General features: G+C 37.5%; 1 protein-coding gene across 19 annotated transcripts in view; it reads left to right on the plus strand.

Moving 5' to 3' along the window:
- Window positions 1-17,820, plus strand: part of LOC128145622 (E1A-binding protein p400-like) — a 54,713-nt gene that overhangs the window by 32,737 nt on the left and 4,156 nt on the right. For 6 of the 19 annotated variants that reach the window (XM_052796021.1, XM_052796023.1, XM_052796032.1 and 3 more), the window contains 27 exons: window positions 786-1,084; window positions 1,840-2,042; window positions 2,144-2,313; window positions 2,530-2,726; window positions 3,211-3,322; window positions 4,055-4,198; window positions 4,507-4,665; window positions 4,930-5,013; window positions 5,609-5,740; window positions 5,859-5,903; window positions 6,011-6,164; window positions 6,603-6,844; window positions 7,394-7,567; window positions 7,808-7,855; window positions 8,871-9,007; window positions 9,568-9,624; window positions 9,746-9,824; window positions 10,401-10,601; window positions 11,736-11,781; window positions 11,873-11,982; window positions 12,610-12,814; window positions 13,313-13,476; window positions 13,862-14,068; window positions 14,376-14,571; window positions 15,204-15,334; window positions 15,986-16,153; window positions 16,907-16,984. In XM_052796021.1, the coding sequence (XP_052651981.1) occupies window positions 786-1,084; window positions 1,840-2,042; window positions 2,144-2,313; window positions 2,530-2,726; window positions 3,211-3,322; window positions 4,055-4,198; window positions 4,507-4,665; window positions 4,930-5,013; window positions 5,609-5,740; window positions 5,859-5,903; window positions 6,011-6,164; window positions 6,603-6,844; window positions 7,394-7,567; window positions 7,808-7,855; window positions 8,871-9,007; window positions 9,568-9,624; window positions 9,746-9,824; window positions 10,401-10,601; window positions 11,736-11,781; window positions 11,873-11,982; window positions 12,610-12,814; window positions 13,313-13,476; window positions 13,862-14,068; window positions 14,376-14,571; window positions 15,204-15,334; window positions 15,986-16,153; window positions 16,907-16,984 (3,942 nt within the window). Of the gene's footprint in view, window positions 1-785; window positions 1,085-1,839; window positions 2,043-2,143; window positions 2,314-2,529; window positions 2,727-3,210; window positions 3,323-4,054; window positions 4,199-4,506; window positions 4,666-4,929; window positions 5,014-5,608; window positions 5,741-5,858; window positions 5,904-6,010; window positions 6,165-6,602; window positions 6,845-7,393; window positions 7,568-7,807; window positions 7,856-8,870; window positions 9,008-9,567; window positions 9,625-9,745; window positions 9,825-10,371; window positions 10,602-11,735; window positions 11,782-11,872; window positions 11,983-12,609; window positions 12,815-13,312; window positions 13,477-13,861; window positions 14,069-14,375; window positions 14,572-15,203; window positions 15,335-15,985; window positions 16,154-16,906; window positions 16,985-17,820 lie in introns of those variants that run through there. The other 13 variants (XM_052796036.1, XM_052796037.1, XM_052796038.1 and 10 more) reach the window with 9 other exon arrangements.

The raw sequence follows: 17,820 nt of genomic DNA on the forward strand, positions 1-17,820 counted from the left end.
TTTTATTTTCTTATGCAAACAGAACTTCTCAGGATTGTTACTAAGTCCATGTAATAGTTGGAAGCTATAATTTACAAAGCTGGAATTAATTAGGAACTTTGATGATTACAGAGTAGGTAAAAACCCCAACTTTTGGCAGTGTTTCAGATGAAAATGCATCAGATCTGTCAACCTATAATCCATAGTTTAAAATAAATTCTGGTGTATAAAAGCAGCTAACAGCTTTCTGGTGCTATGATAGCAGACAGGTTCTTGTAACTGTAATATATCGTAATTATGTAGTAATGCATAAGTAAAGGGGAATCGTAAGATTTTCTGGGTGTTTTGAACACAAAGGCAATGGGGCAGATTTTTATAGATTTTAAATCGTAACCAGTTTTTAGAAAAGATAATCAAGCAACCTATAAAGCATAGGGAAACATCAAGTATATGTTAAACTGTGCAAGAACCTGCACCTTATCAGTATTAGTGTGTTAATTGAAATACCCTAAATATAAATGATTTTGTTTTGTTTCCAAAACTATGAAAATGTACTTTTAAAAAAGCAAGAAGATACTCAACTAAGAATTGACTCTTTAATATGAATTGAATTTAGCTGTAGTCTTCAAATTTTATCCAATATTTACACCTTCTGTGATTGGTCTACGTAGGTGTTATAATCTAGGATGTTGGTATAAAGCACACAGTGCTCTGATCTTGATAGCTTCATTCTAAAGAAACTCAAATTCCTAAGTGATTCTGATGAGCAGCAAATGGTTTTTTTTTTTCAACTTTTCTTGGCAAAGGAAACATATGAAGAAAAGAACCGGCTTTTGAAGGAGCGCCTGGACAGAATATTTTCTGGCAATGAGCGACGTTGTTCACGGGCCCCAATGTATGGCAGAGACTTGCTGAGTGTTTGTTCTTTGACTGGTGAAAGAAGGCCCTCTCAGCTGTCTTCCAGTGAAGACAACAGTTGGAGGTGGGCTGGCTTTGTGAACTGTTGCCTTTCTTCAAGTGCCTCTGGAAGCCCAAGTAACCCATTGCAAGAAATGATCCTGACTTCAGTTCAGCAACAAGAATCTCTAAAGCATGTTGTTAACAGGTAATGTGTGACTCTGCCTAGTGAGCCTTTAACACATTTGGTTATTTCTTAAACACTCCTTTCCAAAAAAGCTTTAAAACTTTGTTTCTGTCCATGAGCTTGTTTGGTTTAGACTGATTTATTTAGCAGTAAATGATGTGCAGTATGAACATAAAAATAACAACCACTTCTGTTTCTTTTAAGATCTTTATAATAAAGAGTTCTCAGTGCTTCATTCCTAATTTCAAGCCCAAATTCAGCTGACCATACTTGAGCTTACATTCTTATGCTTTGAATTTACTTCCGAGTAGGTACCTCTTAGAGCCAACCAACAAGAGTTAAGACACAGAGATGTAGGCAGAAGCTAATTTAGTTAAAGCTGACATTTAGTGGATTGTGTGCAGAGCGATAGCTGCAGTTTTCTAGAAACATGAAATGCAATTAGAAGAACTCAAACTTTTTTTAATTGCTTTTAGTAAGTTTGGTATGATGGGTGTTTCTTGTGTTTGAGCTCCAATGACTGAATACAGTGGTCACAGTGCAAACACCTTAACAGAGGCTATCATCGAAGCAGACAAAATAAAACAAAAAGATAAAGGGAGATAGAGAATATTAACACTTTGAAGGTATGCAACACTTACTAAGTCACTTTATTAAAAGTGGTTAGATAATAGTGTAAAATTACATGGTTGACAGGCTGAAAATTATTGCTGTAGGTGATAATTTTGTATGTAACTTTTAAAACTGGTATTCCCTTCTTTTGATGCTTTTCACAGGGCTCTCTTTGTATTGCCAGCTGCAGTTGCTGCTCCCCCATGTTTGTATGTAGCAAATCCTCCCCCTTCATATAGTCACAGATTGAAACTCCTTAAGCACAGTCTTAAGCAGAAGGCAGCTCCACACTTGCATCAGTTGCAACAGATTACAACTCCTCACTTGCTACAGTTCCCTGACCTCCGGCTGGTGCAGTATGACTCAGGTAAAGGGGGACATTTGGTGATAATAGTTCAGTAATTTCCTGTTTCACAGGAATGGAATTTCTACATAAAACCATTATTGGTTTTCTTGTTTGAAATATAGGAAAATTAGAAGCTCTTGCTGTCTTGCTTCAAAAGTTGAAATCTGAAGGGCGCCGAGTGCTGATTTTGTCACAGATGATTCTGATGTTGGACATACTGGAATTGTTTCTGAATTTCCATTTCCTCACATTTGTGAGGATTGATGAATATGCTAACCATGAACAACGGCAGGTAAGTTTGCCATAATGGTTGTCCACTGGTACAGCAATATGTGCTGCTGAGGCTTTTATACGCTACAGCAGAAGAAGGAAATTTGCCTTGTTTCTTCTCATTTTGAAACACTTGACTTGTTTTTGTCTGGTTTTTATTAGGCTATATTGAATTTGGTTTGATATTTTATTTTGATGTATAGTATATTTACTCCTTGCTTTTATTCCATTTATGTAGGAGCTGATGAAAATTTTCAACAGAGACAAGCGCATTTTCTGTGCCATCCTTTCCTCTCACAGTCGTTCCACTGGAGTCAATCTTGTTGAGGCAGACACTGTTGTGTTCTATGACAATGATCTAAACCCAGTGATGGATGCAAAAGCTCAGGAATGGTGTGACAGAATTGGGAGATGTAAAGATATCCATATATACAGGTGATGGTTACAGATCAATGACCGCTCTTTAACATGCTTTAATGTAAGGTTAATTCAGATAGTGCTACTCTGTATGATCTGAAATAAAGTGGAAACAGTGCTGAAAACTTCATGTCACTTCAATAAAAATGGTGCCAGGTTATCGTATGAAAATGTGGTCTGTCTTAATACCAAATGTAATGAATGAATCATACCTGCATGGTTTTTGTGTGTTAGTTTACATGGAATTTTTTAAGTGAGGTGGTTTTTGATTTTTTTTTTTTTTTAATTACACTGATTTTTAAAAGAAAGCTTTAAAGTAGAGATGGTAGTATGTGTTTTGTTCTGGGCCTGTACCAGCACTAAAAAAAAAAAACCCACAAACCACCACATTTTAAGAGTTCAGTGTTGCTCTCTGAGGACAATTTCTCTTTTTGTTTCTGAAAGCTGTTTTGGAAATGACTTAACAATTTTCTGTTCTTTTCTTTTTCCTTTTTTTTTTTAGGCTTGTCAGTGGTAATTCTGTAGAAGAGAAGCTTTTGAAAAACGGCACAAAGGACTTGATCAGAGAAGTAGCTGCTCAGGGAAATGACTATTCAATGGCCTTTTTAACACAGGTAAATTAGTATTCAAAATATGTTCAAACACCTGTGTTGCAGTGTTTAATAATTCAAGCATCTGTGTTGGAGTGTTTAATAACAGTTTAGTAGAAATTTGTTTGGGCTAGAATTGGTAGGTAAGCATATTAGATTTAATGATTGCTTGAACTCTAGGTGTTAGGGCCACATTCTCTCAAATACTGTCCATCTGCTTTTGTTCCGTTACTTGCACAGTGATGCACAGGCATCACCTATGTGATTTAATATATTCTGTTTTCTTGCACCCTGCTGCAAAATTCTGCAGAGCTTGTAAGGATGAAGGTTTCAACAACTTTAAAAATGCAAAATACAAAGTTTGGGTAGTTAGTGAGATAGGCTCTCAGTTGCTGCTTTGAAGATGCAGAAGACAGTGACTGCACTGATGAAGCTAGTCCATCTCCTTCTGGCACTCCCAATATGGTAGTGCAGGATGAGACAGTGTGTATTTCTGACTTCCCTATAAATGAACTGTTAACACTTTATTCTACTCTGTAGTCCTACAGGAGAAAGTTACAGAGGAGAAAATGGACAATTTTCCAGAAATAATAGATAGAGGTTTATTTTTTCTTTAGTCAGTCCATAGTTTATAAGGTCACTTGAACCTGAGCTAATTCAAAATTATATAAAAAAATAGAATGGTCCCAAAAGCTGAATGTACTTCTCTTTTTTTTTTTTTTTTTTTTTTTTTTTTTTTCCCTTCTGCTTACCAAGCAAACGATTCAGGAATTGTTTGAGGTTCATTCTCCTATGGAGGATTCTGGATTTAGAGTGAAAGCAGAAGAATTTGTAGTACTTTCTCAAGAGCCATCTCCAGCTGAAAATATTTCACCTAAAGTTGCAAGACCATTCATAGAGGTAATTATTAATACATACATTAAAAGTACAGTTGTGCAACATTAGTATTAAACAGCTGCCTTACCTTTTTTTACCTGGGTAAATTCTGTCAATCTCTTTTTCTGGTAGTTTTATGTTGTTTTGTCATTTTCCTTGTTACAAAACTTCCAAAAGCCCACAGTTGATTTGTATACTTTCTGGGGACTATTTCTCTTGCCTCAGCAGAGACTTATTCCAGAAATTTGTGTTGGATTTCAGTGAACTTTTTATGGGGTTTCTTTCCATATTTTTGAAGTCTTCATTATTTTTAAAATACATCTTTCTGAAAGGCCCTCAACAGTATTGAACAAGAGGATGAGGAGTCAAATGATCGTGTACAAGAAATAGGACCTGAGTCAAGCATTGAACCTTTAATCTCAGAGCTCTGCAAGACAAAATACAATGAAGAGCCCTCACAGCTGCAGGAGTTAGTTGCTGTTGTGGATCAGGTACCATGACTTTCCACGATTATTTGGTTAAAAAGTAATGTTTAGTTCAAATATTTCAATTTCTTTGCAGTCTGGCCTTAAAGCAACTTTGTTGTTTATGAGATTGATACTCCCATTAAATGGATGAGAGACATCCTACTGACTTAAGATGTTAAGCCATCAGAGGGGGAGATCAGTTTTAAGGAAAGCTTTGATACACTCTCCTTCAGTTAACTTTTATTATCCTCAATAATAACTTTTTTTTTACTTGATACGTTCTCTCAGCTGACTCCAATTGAGAAGTATGCTATGAATTATTTAGAGCTCTTCCACGTTTCAGTTGATGAGAATGAGCCACGGTTGAATGAGGTAAAACAACAAATCTTTCTTTTCCATGTTGTTCTGGCACAGTATGTGCAAGCAGGGTTATATTTTCAATGTGAAGTGGAAGTTTCTCCAATGGCGGGGAATAGATTGTAGGCACTTTAGTGATCTTCTCTTGCTGTACTTTATGAACACTGGAATGCCTTACACAGAGCTTATTATTTTGGGATTCTCTTGGTTTAAGCAGGTGTCAGTTCTTAATTTCTTTTTTATAAGATGGGAATGACATTCTTCAGAACAGCTCAGCAAATATCTGTTGTACTCCATTGATAGTGGGGAAAAAATTTTCATTAATTTCAGTGAGCCTGCTTTTTTGGGTAAAGGAGCTGTGTTCTGGTTGTCTTGGTTGTTTAACTGAAATTCTGAGTTTGCTTTATTGTGAGGATTTAAAGACCCTCAACAGAGACCAGAAAAATCTCTTCTAAATGATTGTGAAAATATCTGTTAAGAAATTGCTATAAGATTTCTGTGCCTGAAAATGTCAAAGTTCAAGGAGTTTGTCCGTAAAATACAAATTGATACATTTTAATCCAGTGTCTGTTACTGCATAAAGTTTATAAGGAGTCTGACTTTCATCTAGATGGAATTGAAAACTGCAAAGAAAGCATGGGAAGTCCAGCATATGAAGGAGTTAAAGGAAAAAGAGCAAAAAATGCTTTGGGAGGATGAAGAGGAACTTCTAACCTACACTCGGGAGGATGCATACAACAAAGTAATTCCTGATTAGTCTTGTTTTTCTTAATAGTGTATTTCTTAAGAGTTATTCTGAAAACCTTTTCCTTCAGGGTTCAGTTGGATCATTTGAATTGTATTCTCTTTTTGTTCTGTAGGAATATGTCTATGAAGGTCCAGATGGACAAACTGAAATAATGCCAGTAAGTAAAATTAACACCAAGCAGCCTAAACAGGCTTTTAATTTTTTGAAACATAAATATCAGTGGAGAGTTAATATTGCAGTAACTACAAATTTTGTTCTGTGTAGCTTTGGACTCCTCCCACTCCACCTCAGGATGACAATGATATCTACATAGATTCTGTTATGTGCCTGATGTATGATACCACGCCTATTCCAGAATCAAAGTTGCCTCCAGTGTATGTCAGGAAGGAACGTAAACGACACAAAACAGATCCATCTGGTAAGTGTTTCTTCAAAACTGTTCTGAGATTTATTGCTGAAAGTTAAAAAAATCAAGGGATTTTTCATACCTCCTACATGTCTGGTCCAGTAAAGATAAATCTGCAGGTTTTGAAGAGATGAAAATTCTTGTCTCACCATGGTCTTGAAGCAATAGAATCACTGGAAGCCTCATTTCTTACATTGTGTCTTTCTATTTAGACGTATAGGTGTTTTTAAAAGGACAATTTTAGAAAATGGGCATTCTACTATGTGAGTTAGGAAAAGGCTGATCTTTATACCAGGCTTTGTTTAGTTACTGACAGTATGCTTTTAAGAGGCAGTGGGGAATACTCTGTACGCATGTAGGAGCATTTTGCAGCTATAAGTAGCAGAAGAATCAAAGAATGGTAGTAACTATTTACCAAGAAATTTTTTCTAATTTTTTTTTTTTTCTTAGCTGCAGGTAGGAAGAAAAAGCAACGTCACGGAGAGACAGTTATTCCACCTCGTTCACTTTTTGATCGAGCAACTCCAGGAATGTTGAAAATGCGCCGAGAGGGCAAAGAGCAAAAGAAAAACATCTTGTTGAAACAACAAACACAGTTTGCAAAGCCTTTGCCAACTCTTGTCAAACCAGCTGCTGAGGCTGGACAGGATAACCCAGAGTGGCTGATCAGTGAAGACTGGGCACTTCTGCAGGTCAGATGATACCTGCACTTTCTGCTGTTATTATTTATTGTATTTTGGCTTCTAATTTCAGAAATGGCTTTCTGCACTTTAGCTCTTCAAGGTTATTTCTAATTCTTAATGGCTAGTTTGGCATTTTGCTCAGAACAGATTGCCTATCATTTTTGTTCCTCTAAGGATAAATTAAAGGTTAAATTACAAAATGCATGATTAAGTCCTATTTTTGTTGTAGAGAACACTTACTATTATGTTCCAGATTAATTGTGCTGGCTGGACATTGGATAATGCAGCTAAGGTTCTCCCGACCTTTGAGAAGAGAGCAGCACTCGAATGGCAGCTCTCTGTTTCTCTTATACCAATCTGCAAGTGTTTTCTTTCATATCAGTCTGCATAATAGTATTTTATGCTTATTTATTCTCGGTGAATGTAGGTGAACATAGCCTGAGCCCTAAGCCGACTGTATCGTTGTAGTAATTGTGTGTGGACACATGCAGATAAGGGTAGGTTTGGAAGATTGGAATGATTTGTCTTCTGAAGCTTTTGTACCTTTATCTATTGTAGGCAGTGAAGCAGCTGCTGGAGCTTCCTTTAAATCTTGCTGTTGTATCGCCAGCACACACTCCCAATTGGGACCTTGTTAGTGATGTTGTTAACTCATGCAGCAGAGTCTATCGCTCACCAAAACAATGCCGAAACAGATACGAAAATGTCATTATTCCAAGGGAAGAAGGAAAGGTGAGTTTACATAGAATGATGCGTCTTTTTTTGCCTTAAGTTTGTAGTTTTTTTTCCTTATCTCTGTAAACGCTTGTTTTTTGTTAAATCTTTCAACAGTGTAAATAAATAACTTTTAAAAGATTATAAAATTATCCTCATCAGGATTTCCACTTATTTTATGTGATTTCTTTGAAAAGAAAAAGCACCTGAACAAAATCTTCCACAAAAGATCATCTAACTTTCCTTCTTATTTTACAGCTAATGTACGAAGCTAATCCTAAAAAGAAGACAAAAAGTATTTATAAGGTGTGCATTGGTATTCTTTCAAAATCAAATCTAGACACTGTGGTATTTAGCAGCAATGGAGGTGGGCAGATAATTCATATGAGATCCATGTTGAGTGTTACTTGAGTTCTGAAACATCAATTACAATTCCAAATTTATTTTTCCTTTCTTTGTTGATACAGTGGATTGACACCAGACTTCAGCTTTTGGATTTGATAGATAAATTTTAAATCGTGCAAGAAGTTTGTGATTTCACTTAAACTGTAGTGGGTATTTTTCCACCTAACAACCACCATATAACTTATCCTGATTATTATGAGGGTACTTAAGATCTGTAAGAATGTACTTCATGCTAGAGTCTAAGTGGATTACAAATACATAGTGAATTTAATGCTTGAAGCACCTTTTAGTAAATGAGGATGATAGTATGCTACAGAAACAAAAATAAATTCCATGATTATAAACAGCTTCTTCCAAACCATACAGCAATTTAGTGACAAAACTGGGTAGAAAATCTAGAACTTCTGACTGTAGTCCCATGCTCTGGCTAATAAGCAGGTTTGTCCCTGACTGGCAGTTTCTACTTAGGAGAAGCCAAGTATTAGAATGGCATGGTGTGTTGGATGTTAACATAGCTTTGTTGGGAGAGCAGTGCAGTGATGGTTTTATTATTTTATGTGCGCTATGCATAACTATAAACTAATGGGCTCTTGGTTTGGGTACTGAATTAAACTTGCAAAATCTAAACTAAAGCAAAGATTCTTTTTCAAATTAGAGTTTGCCATTTTGTATGTCCCCAAGTGCTGATGCCAGTGTGACCGTGAGAACTGCTCATTATTTTGCTCTTTCTTTATATATTTCCCATAGAGTTTTGTGTAACAGTAAGTTATCAGTGACACGAGGCAGAAACCAGTCTGTGATAGATATGTTGGAGTACGTTTTTAAATAATCTACAAGTGCACCATGTGTTTATACGTAGACGAAAGGCCATGTGGGTGTGTTTGCAATTGAACGTTGTTTTTTTTTCATTTTTTAGACTAAAAACAGTCGCCCACTTCGTACCAATCAGATCTATGCTCAAGATGAGGGTGCAACCCACACGCAACTTTATACTAATCATTTCGAGATGATGAAAATGATTGCAGGGAAAAGAAGTCCACCTATCAAACCTCTGTAAGTTTAACTGGGATCATTCGATCTCCCTGTTACCACAGATCTCCTGGAAACTGTGTTCTGAATTGCTTTCGCAACCGAGAGTTATTTTACCCTCTCTTTCAAACTGCTGTTTTGTTTTTCTCTTCTTGATCTCTTTCCTTGCATCCTGGCCTTGTGTTACTGGAACACCTTCATATTTCATGTGTTTGGGTTAGCTTTTACTCACTGCATGAATTTGTTTTATGTGATTAAGAGCAGAAGAGCACTCAGTTGGGGTTTTTTTAATCTACTTTATAAACTACACTTTCCATTTGCCTGAATTGTAAACATTTTGATGTCTATGCTGCTTAGTAGTACATTGTTTTCTACGTATATTCCTGCAGTAACTTTTTCTGTATTCATTTAATATTTACTCTTGAGTCTTTCTTAAAATGTCTGTCTGTGTGCAGGCTCCAGTACTGGTGGGAATATCATGAAAACTTCACCAAAACGGCAGCGTCATCTGCTAAAACATGTGAAATTAAATATTGTTTTTAAGTTTTTTCTGTCTCCAGTAATACAGTTTTGCTCAATTTCAGACTTGGCATGAATCCTTTCCAGAAGAATCCAAAGCATGCATCAGTGCTTGCAGAAAGGTGGGCACTCTCTGTCTTAAAGGAGTTACGAATTGCATAAAAGTGCTTTTTTTCTTTTCTTTTTTACCTTTCAGTTACTTATTTTTAACGATTGTGTGCTCTGTCTTATCATTGTTTCTAGTGGAATCAACTATGATAAGCCACTTCCTCCAATTCAAGTTGCATCCCTCCGAGCAGAACGTATTGCAAAAGAGAAAAAGGTATGATCTCCATCTCAGCTATACATATGACTGCAGTAATTAAAAAATTAGGCAACAGAGGAAGTATGAGAAAATCTGCCTCCTGGGAGAAGTTTGGCGGTACAGTAGATATTATGAGCAGCTGCAGCTTGTTCATGGACTAGGGTTTAGATACTCAAGGTCCAAAGAGGGACGTTTCCTTGGGGCTGTATGTCATACTCATACTCGTTGTTTAGAAGCATTTTTTTTGAAAATACATTAAGAACATGTAAAATTCTTGTTTTATTCTTGACCATTCTGTAGCCTCCTTTCTTATATTATTCAGAAAGAGATACTTGTCCTTGCTTGTTGATGGTAAATTGCTTGTGCTCTGCTCTAAGCCATATAACCATGAATATAGCTTGTAGTTTGAAACTAGTTAGGTCATGTAACTTAAAGAGGTACAGTGAAGACAGATTTGTATGCTGTCTCTGCACTCAAATATATAAAACGTGGTTAGAATTAAAGGGGTTTTGTTGTTTTGTTTTTTAAAAAATACATCCTGATTGTTACATGCAATGTTTTGAAGACTATGAAGCTCACACTTTGATTTCCTAGGCTTTGGCTGAACAGCAGAGGGCACAGCAACAGACAGGTCCACAGCCTCAGCAGCAGCAAGCTGGCCAGCAGCAAGCTCAGCAACCAGCTGTACAGCAAGCACAAGCCCAACCTCAGCCGCAGGCTCAGGCACAGGTAGTTCAGCAGCCACAGGCAGTAGTGCAGACTGCAGTAACTACTGTGGCCAACACAGCAGTATTGGTAAGAAAGGGAGGGCTTGGTGCCTCTGATGTAGTAACTTCAGTTCTTCTGTGTGTACCATATTTATGTGTTTTATTTTCTCTGGAAAGGGAGAATTTTAGGTCAGTATAGTGAGGTAAAAGCTATTTCTTTCTTTCTTTCTTTCTTTCTTTCTTTCTTTCTTTCTTTCTTTCTTTCTTTCTTTCTTTCTCTTCTTTTCTTTCTTTCTTTCTTTCTTTTCTTTCTTTCTTTCTTTCTTTTTTCCCTGACTATGCTGGGTATGTTCTTTTTTGCTCATTTAAGACTCTGTTTGTACCATTATAGCAATAGGTCTTGGCATTCTGGGGTGGAAAAACACCATATCCTTTGCAAAGATTTTTTGTCTTTTTCAGTTTAGACTTAAATTTAACTTAATCAAGTCTGAGCAAATACATGTACACAGTCAGTGAAGAGTGTTTATACAAAGAACTTGGAAAATAAAAAGAATGTGGCTGTAAGAGCTACTCTGTTAAAGTAGCTTAAAAGCCAAAGCTTTATTAACCTTTGCAAGGCAAGTGGAGTGTTGCATCATACAGGACCTACCATGGTTGTTCTATTGTGAATCTGTGCAAAATTTTCATGGCTTCCTTAAATCTAGAGTCTGTTTTAATTAATCAGATGACAGGTCTGAGGCTTTTGCTTTTAGAGCCAATCCAGTTTGCATACTAATATGTGCAGGCACTGGTGATTTTATTTTGCTTGTTGAAGGGCAAGAATACTGCAGCTTTTACAGAAAAAGACACGAGGATGGGTTCTGACCCATAAGTATTGCTGTGTATCTACTGCTCAGTGATGTTCATGTGTGACTGGTTGTCTGTGGCGTGTCAGAGTAAGATACTGCTCCCTTCTTCTGCTAACAAGCATGTCAAATCACCAGTATTTACCAACATTTGACTGGTCTCCAATTGCTCATTAGTGTGGCAGAATCCTAATATATACATCAGTTGTTGTTGATGAATGAACAACTGCAGAAGCATCTGTGCGTTTTACTGCATTTGTCTTATTTTGTCACTTCTGGAATGCAGCATTGTGTTAAACAGCATGGTAGAGTAAGAACTGTATTCAGTTTTCTTTTATTGTTTTTCTGAACTGTTACCTCAATTGTCTTCTAAATAGGCGGGCACAATCAAAACAGCAGTTACGGGGACAAGTATACAGACTGGTAAGAAGACTTTATAATTAGGCATTGGAGACGATAGGACATTCAGATTTTCGTTTTTAGAATCTCACATTTAATCCTGGCTTGCTTTCAGCTACAGTAAGTGGAAATGTCATAGTAAATACCGTTGCTGGAGTCCCTGCTGCTACCTTTCAGCCCATCAATAAACGTCTGGCTTCACCTGTTATACCTGGAACATTGACTGTGAGTAGATTGCATCACTAGTTGTGTCCCTGGACTGATCTTCGTTGCATGTTTTATCAGCCTATCTGTTTTCTTCTTTAGCTTTCCATGTTATCAGAAACTCTGCTTCTTGCAAATTTCATGTGCATCATGTGATTCCGTATCAAACCCCTCTTCCTTACCAAAATACCAGAACACACTGGAACAGTTTATCAGAAAAAAGTGCCTAATAGATATTACTGTTAAAAATAATGTGTAGACGAGTGCTGTCATAGGCAATGTGTTGTATCATTATAATTTCCAGCCTGTAACTGTTTTGTGCATTGTTAATTATGATCTTTATTACCATTTTAATGGTTTAAGACTATGGAAGATAAAGCAAAAAATTGAAAGGTAGTAAAATCAGGTTTCTGTAATGTAGTTAAGAGTTTGGTGATCAGCCTGTTTGAAAAAGGTTTAGCCAGATGCTGATTATGAGACATATCTGAACAGATAGATGTGTTAGAAAGATGTGGACCATCGTTGCTTTTGCAATGCTTTTGCATTTTTGTGTTTGTTTCTAAAATTGTATAGTCCATTTCCAGAAGGTTCCATAGCTTTATATGAGGTACGGAAACTTTGAGAAATAATGACTGTGTTCCTTTTCAGACTTCGGGAGGCACTGCAACTGCACAAGTGGTACATACCCAGCAGCGAACTGCAGCAGCACCTGCTGCTTCCACAGAGCTGGTGACCATAGCATCTACCCAGGGAGTTCGTGCAGTAACTTCAGTGACAGCATCAGCAGTAGTAACTACAAACTTAACACCTGTGCAGACCCAGACAAGATCTTTGGTGACTCAAGTTACACCAGGTAATAATCCTGTGTTTAGGGATTTTTTTCCAAGGGTACATAAAGGGCCTTAGAATTTCTGTAGGTTGCTTTACCACCATAGCCCCACAATACTGAAAGTCTGGATTTGTTGGCAGCACAATTAAACAGTGCTATGATTTTTAACTTGCTTTATTGTTGGTGCCCAGATTACATTTTTCTCTAGTATTTCTGGATAAAGTATTGCAGTAGAGAGCTGCTTGGCCCCTAGGCATTACAATTTAAAAAGATTATTAATAATCCAGCAGTAAAATATTAGAACTGACTGTCTCAACTAAAAAACATTGTGAAGAAAGAATCATATATTTTATTATTTACTCTGCTTTTACATCATATTTATGCTAATATGTTGTTATTTGTAGGTAGTCCACAAACTGTGCTGGAGCAGAAAAATATGCATTTAACAGCTTGGCTTTTCAGGTGAAATCAATGAATTAAACTAAATGTTGAAAATCTTTCTTGTGTTTTCTTTGTTCACAGCTACACCAACAGTTCAGCTGTCCGGCAAAACAATCACCCCTGCTCACTTCCAGCTTCTGAGGCAACAGCAGCAGCAGGCTGCTCAGGTGCAGGTCCCACAGATTCAGGCTCAGGCACAAGCCCAGTCTCCAGCTCAGATAAAAACTGTAGGGAAATTGTCACAGGTGAGGAAATGCTTCTGAAGTAACGTGGCATGTTACTCCCGTTGTTATTGTAAGCATCGTTAGCAGCGTGTGTTGTATCCGATTTTCTCGGGCTAGAGTGAAATGCAGCTCTTTCTGAAATTTGACCCTACTAAAATTTCATGAAGGCAGTGAGCCTGCTAGCCATTTCAGATAGTACCACTATCGCAGTAGGTCAGGATGTAAAGCACTTACTGTTACCTATTCAGTGGCAAACCATCGTGTAAAGGAGTTGCATTCTTAGCTCTCTGATCTTAACTGAAGTCTGGCATAGAATGTTTCTCCTTTAAAGCTTCAGATTAATCTCCATTTTTTTCCTGTAGTCATGTAAAAGATTGGAAATGATGGAAGTGTTTGATTTTTGCAGGAGCAGCTGATCAAGTTGCAGAAGCAGAAACTGCAGCTTCCCCAGCAGCAGGCAGCACAGCAGACACAGCAAGGATCACAACAGCAAACAGCACAAGTACAAGTGCAACAGCAACAGCAAACTCAACAACTCACTGCTGTGACAGCACCTCGTCCTGGTGCAGTTCTCACAGGCACTACTGTGACAAACCTGCAAGTTGCTCGTCTTGTAAGTTGGCTTTGACTTTGCAAAAACAGTCTTAAACACCTTACTATCTTTTCTGGTTTAAATGAACTGGATACCGGTCATTCATGCACACAAGTGCCCTTTGCATTGCTTAGGCAGTACAAAGGATACAGCTTTAACGTAAATAGCTTTAAATTGCACTTACCCACCGATACCACCTCTGAATTGTATTACTGTAAAGGAGCAATTATATTTAGAAACATTTACAGCTGTCACTTTATAATGACCTATTATATGCAGCAAATATTTTTTTGTGCCAGTACAATAATCTTCATTCCTTACTGCTTAGACTCGTGTTCCTGCTTCTCAGCTTCAAGCACAAGGACAGATCCAGGCCCAAACTCCACAAGCAGCACAGGTTGCTTTAGCAAAGCCTCCGGTGGTGTCTGTTCCAGCTGCTGTTGTGTCATCTGCAGGAGTCACTACACTCCCTGTCACTGTTGCAGGCATTAGTGTTGCCATTGGGCAGCCACAGAAAGCAGCAGGTATGTCAACGGACTTGCTAAAACATAATAAAGTTTTAAATGCCACTTTTTTAAAGGTAGAATGTTTCAAGTAATGTCTTCTGTGGGACTCTCACACTTTTTAAAAACTAAAGTGATCGAGGTTGTATTCCCATTTATTTCAAAAATGAGGTAAGAGAATTACACTTATTCCATTTAATCTGGAGGGTAGCATGATTCTTTAGTCATAGTGGTAGGGTTTTTTTGGTTTTTTTGTTTTTTTTTTTTAAATCTGTGCATGAGAGTAGGTGAGCAGATAGAGTTTTAAAAATGAAGACAAGTAATTTCACAGTTTTTTAAAAATGCAAAATGCAAATAGGAAGACTTGTATTTTATAACAGTCTCCTCTAGTATGGACAGAATTTTTCCTGTGGGAAGATTATTGTTAGAACACAAAGATAGCTTACTCATGCCCTTAGATAACAGTATGTTTTTTCCTCCACTGTCAAAATCATACGTCTTATTCCCATTAAAATCAGTGGGTTATTAGTGCTCAAAGCTATACAGATGTGTAAGTCTATAAAAAGCACAGTCTGTGTTTGCAAGCTGTGATTACTGGGACAAAGCAATAAACTGAAGACTCTTACAGTTCTAATTATTTCTGTAATTTTCAGGAGGCCAGACGGTAGTTGCACAGCCACTGCATGTCCAGCAGCTTCTAAAACTCAAGCATCATCAAGCAGCACAGCAACAGAAAGCTATCCAGCCTCAGGTTGCACAGGGTCAAGCTACTGTGCAGCAAAAGGTACTTGTTTACTTTCCCATTGAGTTATGTAAAGCTTCTGTGGTTGTAAAGCTTCAGCTCTGAATTACGAGGACACTCCTAGAGAGTCAGTCAGTATTTCTGGGGGTGAATCTTAAGTATGTCTAGAGAGAACGGCTTCTCATGTGCCTTGTCAGGTGCTTAATAATTTTTTCAATAAGGTGGCCATTTGCTGTGATTTCTCATGCCCCAAGCTGGGTTTTCTTTTTCAAGTAACAAAGATGAAGATTCTCTTTAGTCACTTTTAACATAACCAAACATGGAAAATTCCCAGAGATTTGCACTGTTTACAATATAATTTGTGCGAAATACACTTTTTCCTGAAATGTCATGTTCTCATAGGCTTTGCTGTCAATCAGCCACCAGTGTGGTTTTTTGGAAGTGCCTGATCATATGAAGCGTGCGTATGTGTGCATGTGTGTAAGAGAGAACCTTTTCAGTAAATACTGTAAGTGATTCAGAATATTTGTATAAGTGCATGAAAGCTTTCGCCTAGTGTTCATTTTGCTATTACTAGTCCTGGGAGGATTTTGTTTCAATAATTAAATGTAATTAATCTTGTTAGCTACATACCTATTTTTTAAAATACACATATATTTTGTAGTCATTGATGCCTTTTTTTCTCTTCTGCAGATAAATGCTCAACAGGTTACGGTCCAAACCCAACAGCAGACTTCACAGCAACAAAAAGTAACTTATACTACACAGCCTGCCATTAAAACACAGTTCTTGACAACTCCAATTTCCCAAACCCAGAAACCAGGTGGAACCCAGCAAGTGCAGGCCCAGATTCAGGTACAGGTAACACAGGTTTACACTCTTAAACTCTACTGTGACTGGAGAATTGTAAAGATGACAGGTGATGGAGCATTTTAGCACCCACTCATATTAATTCTAGTCACACGTTTGTTTAAATTGACTTTGTAATAAAAATCATTGGTGCTGAATATGTGGCCTTATAGCAGGTTGGAGGAACTATCTGAGCTATAAGTTCACCTTTCCTCTTTGAAATAAATAAATAGAGTCACTCCTTTTTATTAAGCAAGGGATTCCATACTGCGTTTACTAAGGAGAATTCAGCCAGAGTTCTTCCTGTTTTCTGGTGCTGCTTCCCAGTCTAATCTCGGGCAGCCAAGAGTAGGTGACAGTTCAGTTATCTTCTCTTCTGCATAACTGGATCAGTCTAACCAAGGAAAAAGAAGGGGGTTAGGAATTGGAAGCCTAACTCTTTCAAAAGTATATCTAAGATAATGTAGCACATTAGAACTTCTGTGCTTCCTTCAATTTTATATATAGTTAGGAGGAAACGAGTATGTTGCAGTTAAAATTGAAAATATGACTTTTCCTCTTCCTCTCCTAGCTAAGTTCTTCAATACACTGACCTAAAAAGTTTTACAGAAGTTCAGTATCACTGAGAATGCCAAGCTGCAGCTTACCATGAACAGGACTTTGGAAAGGTTTTCACTTGCTAGCAGTTTTGATAGGTGTGGTGTTTTGCTGCTAGTAGCAATTTTTTATTTTGACCAAATCTTTCTTTATTTCATGTCACTACAGGTTGCAAAACTTCCACAAGTGGTCCAGCAACAGGCTACTGTTGCCAATATTCAACAGATGGTTTCAGTTTCCCAACAGGTAGGTTTTGCACTTGTCAAATACAGCACTAGAAACATGATCCTACTGAAAACTCATTTATTTGGAATATGTGTGTTTTTCACCTTGTGTGTGGCATAGGCAGTATTTTTGAAGGATATAGCAAGTGCCCTTCTATAAAAATGAATCATGTGAATACCGAGTAAGCTGCTGTATATTCTCTAGTCTAAAACTTTGGTAGGTGGAGCAACATTGGTTCATTACTGTAGATAAGCTGGAAAACAGATTGAAAAAAATATTTTCTAGAGCTGAAAGAACTTTTAAAAATTGGTTTCTTGTGATACATAGTCAAGATAGCAAATAATTGAACTAATGAGCACCATCTGAGTTTGTTCTACAAAAATGAGGACAAATCGAGGGTTACAAGTTGTTTTGTTCCAGTTCATAAAGCTGTGCCAAGTGCTTTGTAAAAGTGTCCTGGTTTCAGCTGGGATAGAGTTAATTGTCTTCCTAGTAGCTGGTATGGTGCTATGTTTTGAGTTCAGTATGCGAAGAATGTTGATAATGCTGATGTTTTCAGTTGTTGCTAAGTAGTGTTTAGTCTAAAGTCAAGGATTTTTCAGCTTCTCATGCCCAGCCAGCGAGAAAGCTGGAGGGGCACAAGAAGTTGGCACAGGACACAGCCAGGGCAGCTGGCCCAAACTGGCCAACGGGGTATTCCATACCATGTGACGTCCCATCTAGTGTACAAACTGGGGGGAATGGGGGTGGGGGATCACCGTTCGGGGACCAGCTGGGTGTCGATCGGCAGGCGGGTGGTGAGCAATTGCACTGCGCATCATTTGTACATTCCAATCCTTTTATTATTGCTGTTGTCT

Source organism: Harpia harpyja, chromosome 9, assembly GCF_026419915.1.
Source record: "Harpia harpyja isolate bHarHar1 chromosome 9, bHarHar1 primary haplotype, whole genome shotgun sequence".
NCBI lineage: Eukaryota > Metazoa > Chordata > Aves > Accipitriformes > Accipitridae > Harpia > Harpia harpyja.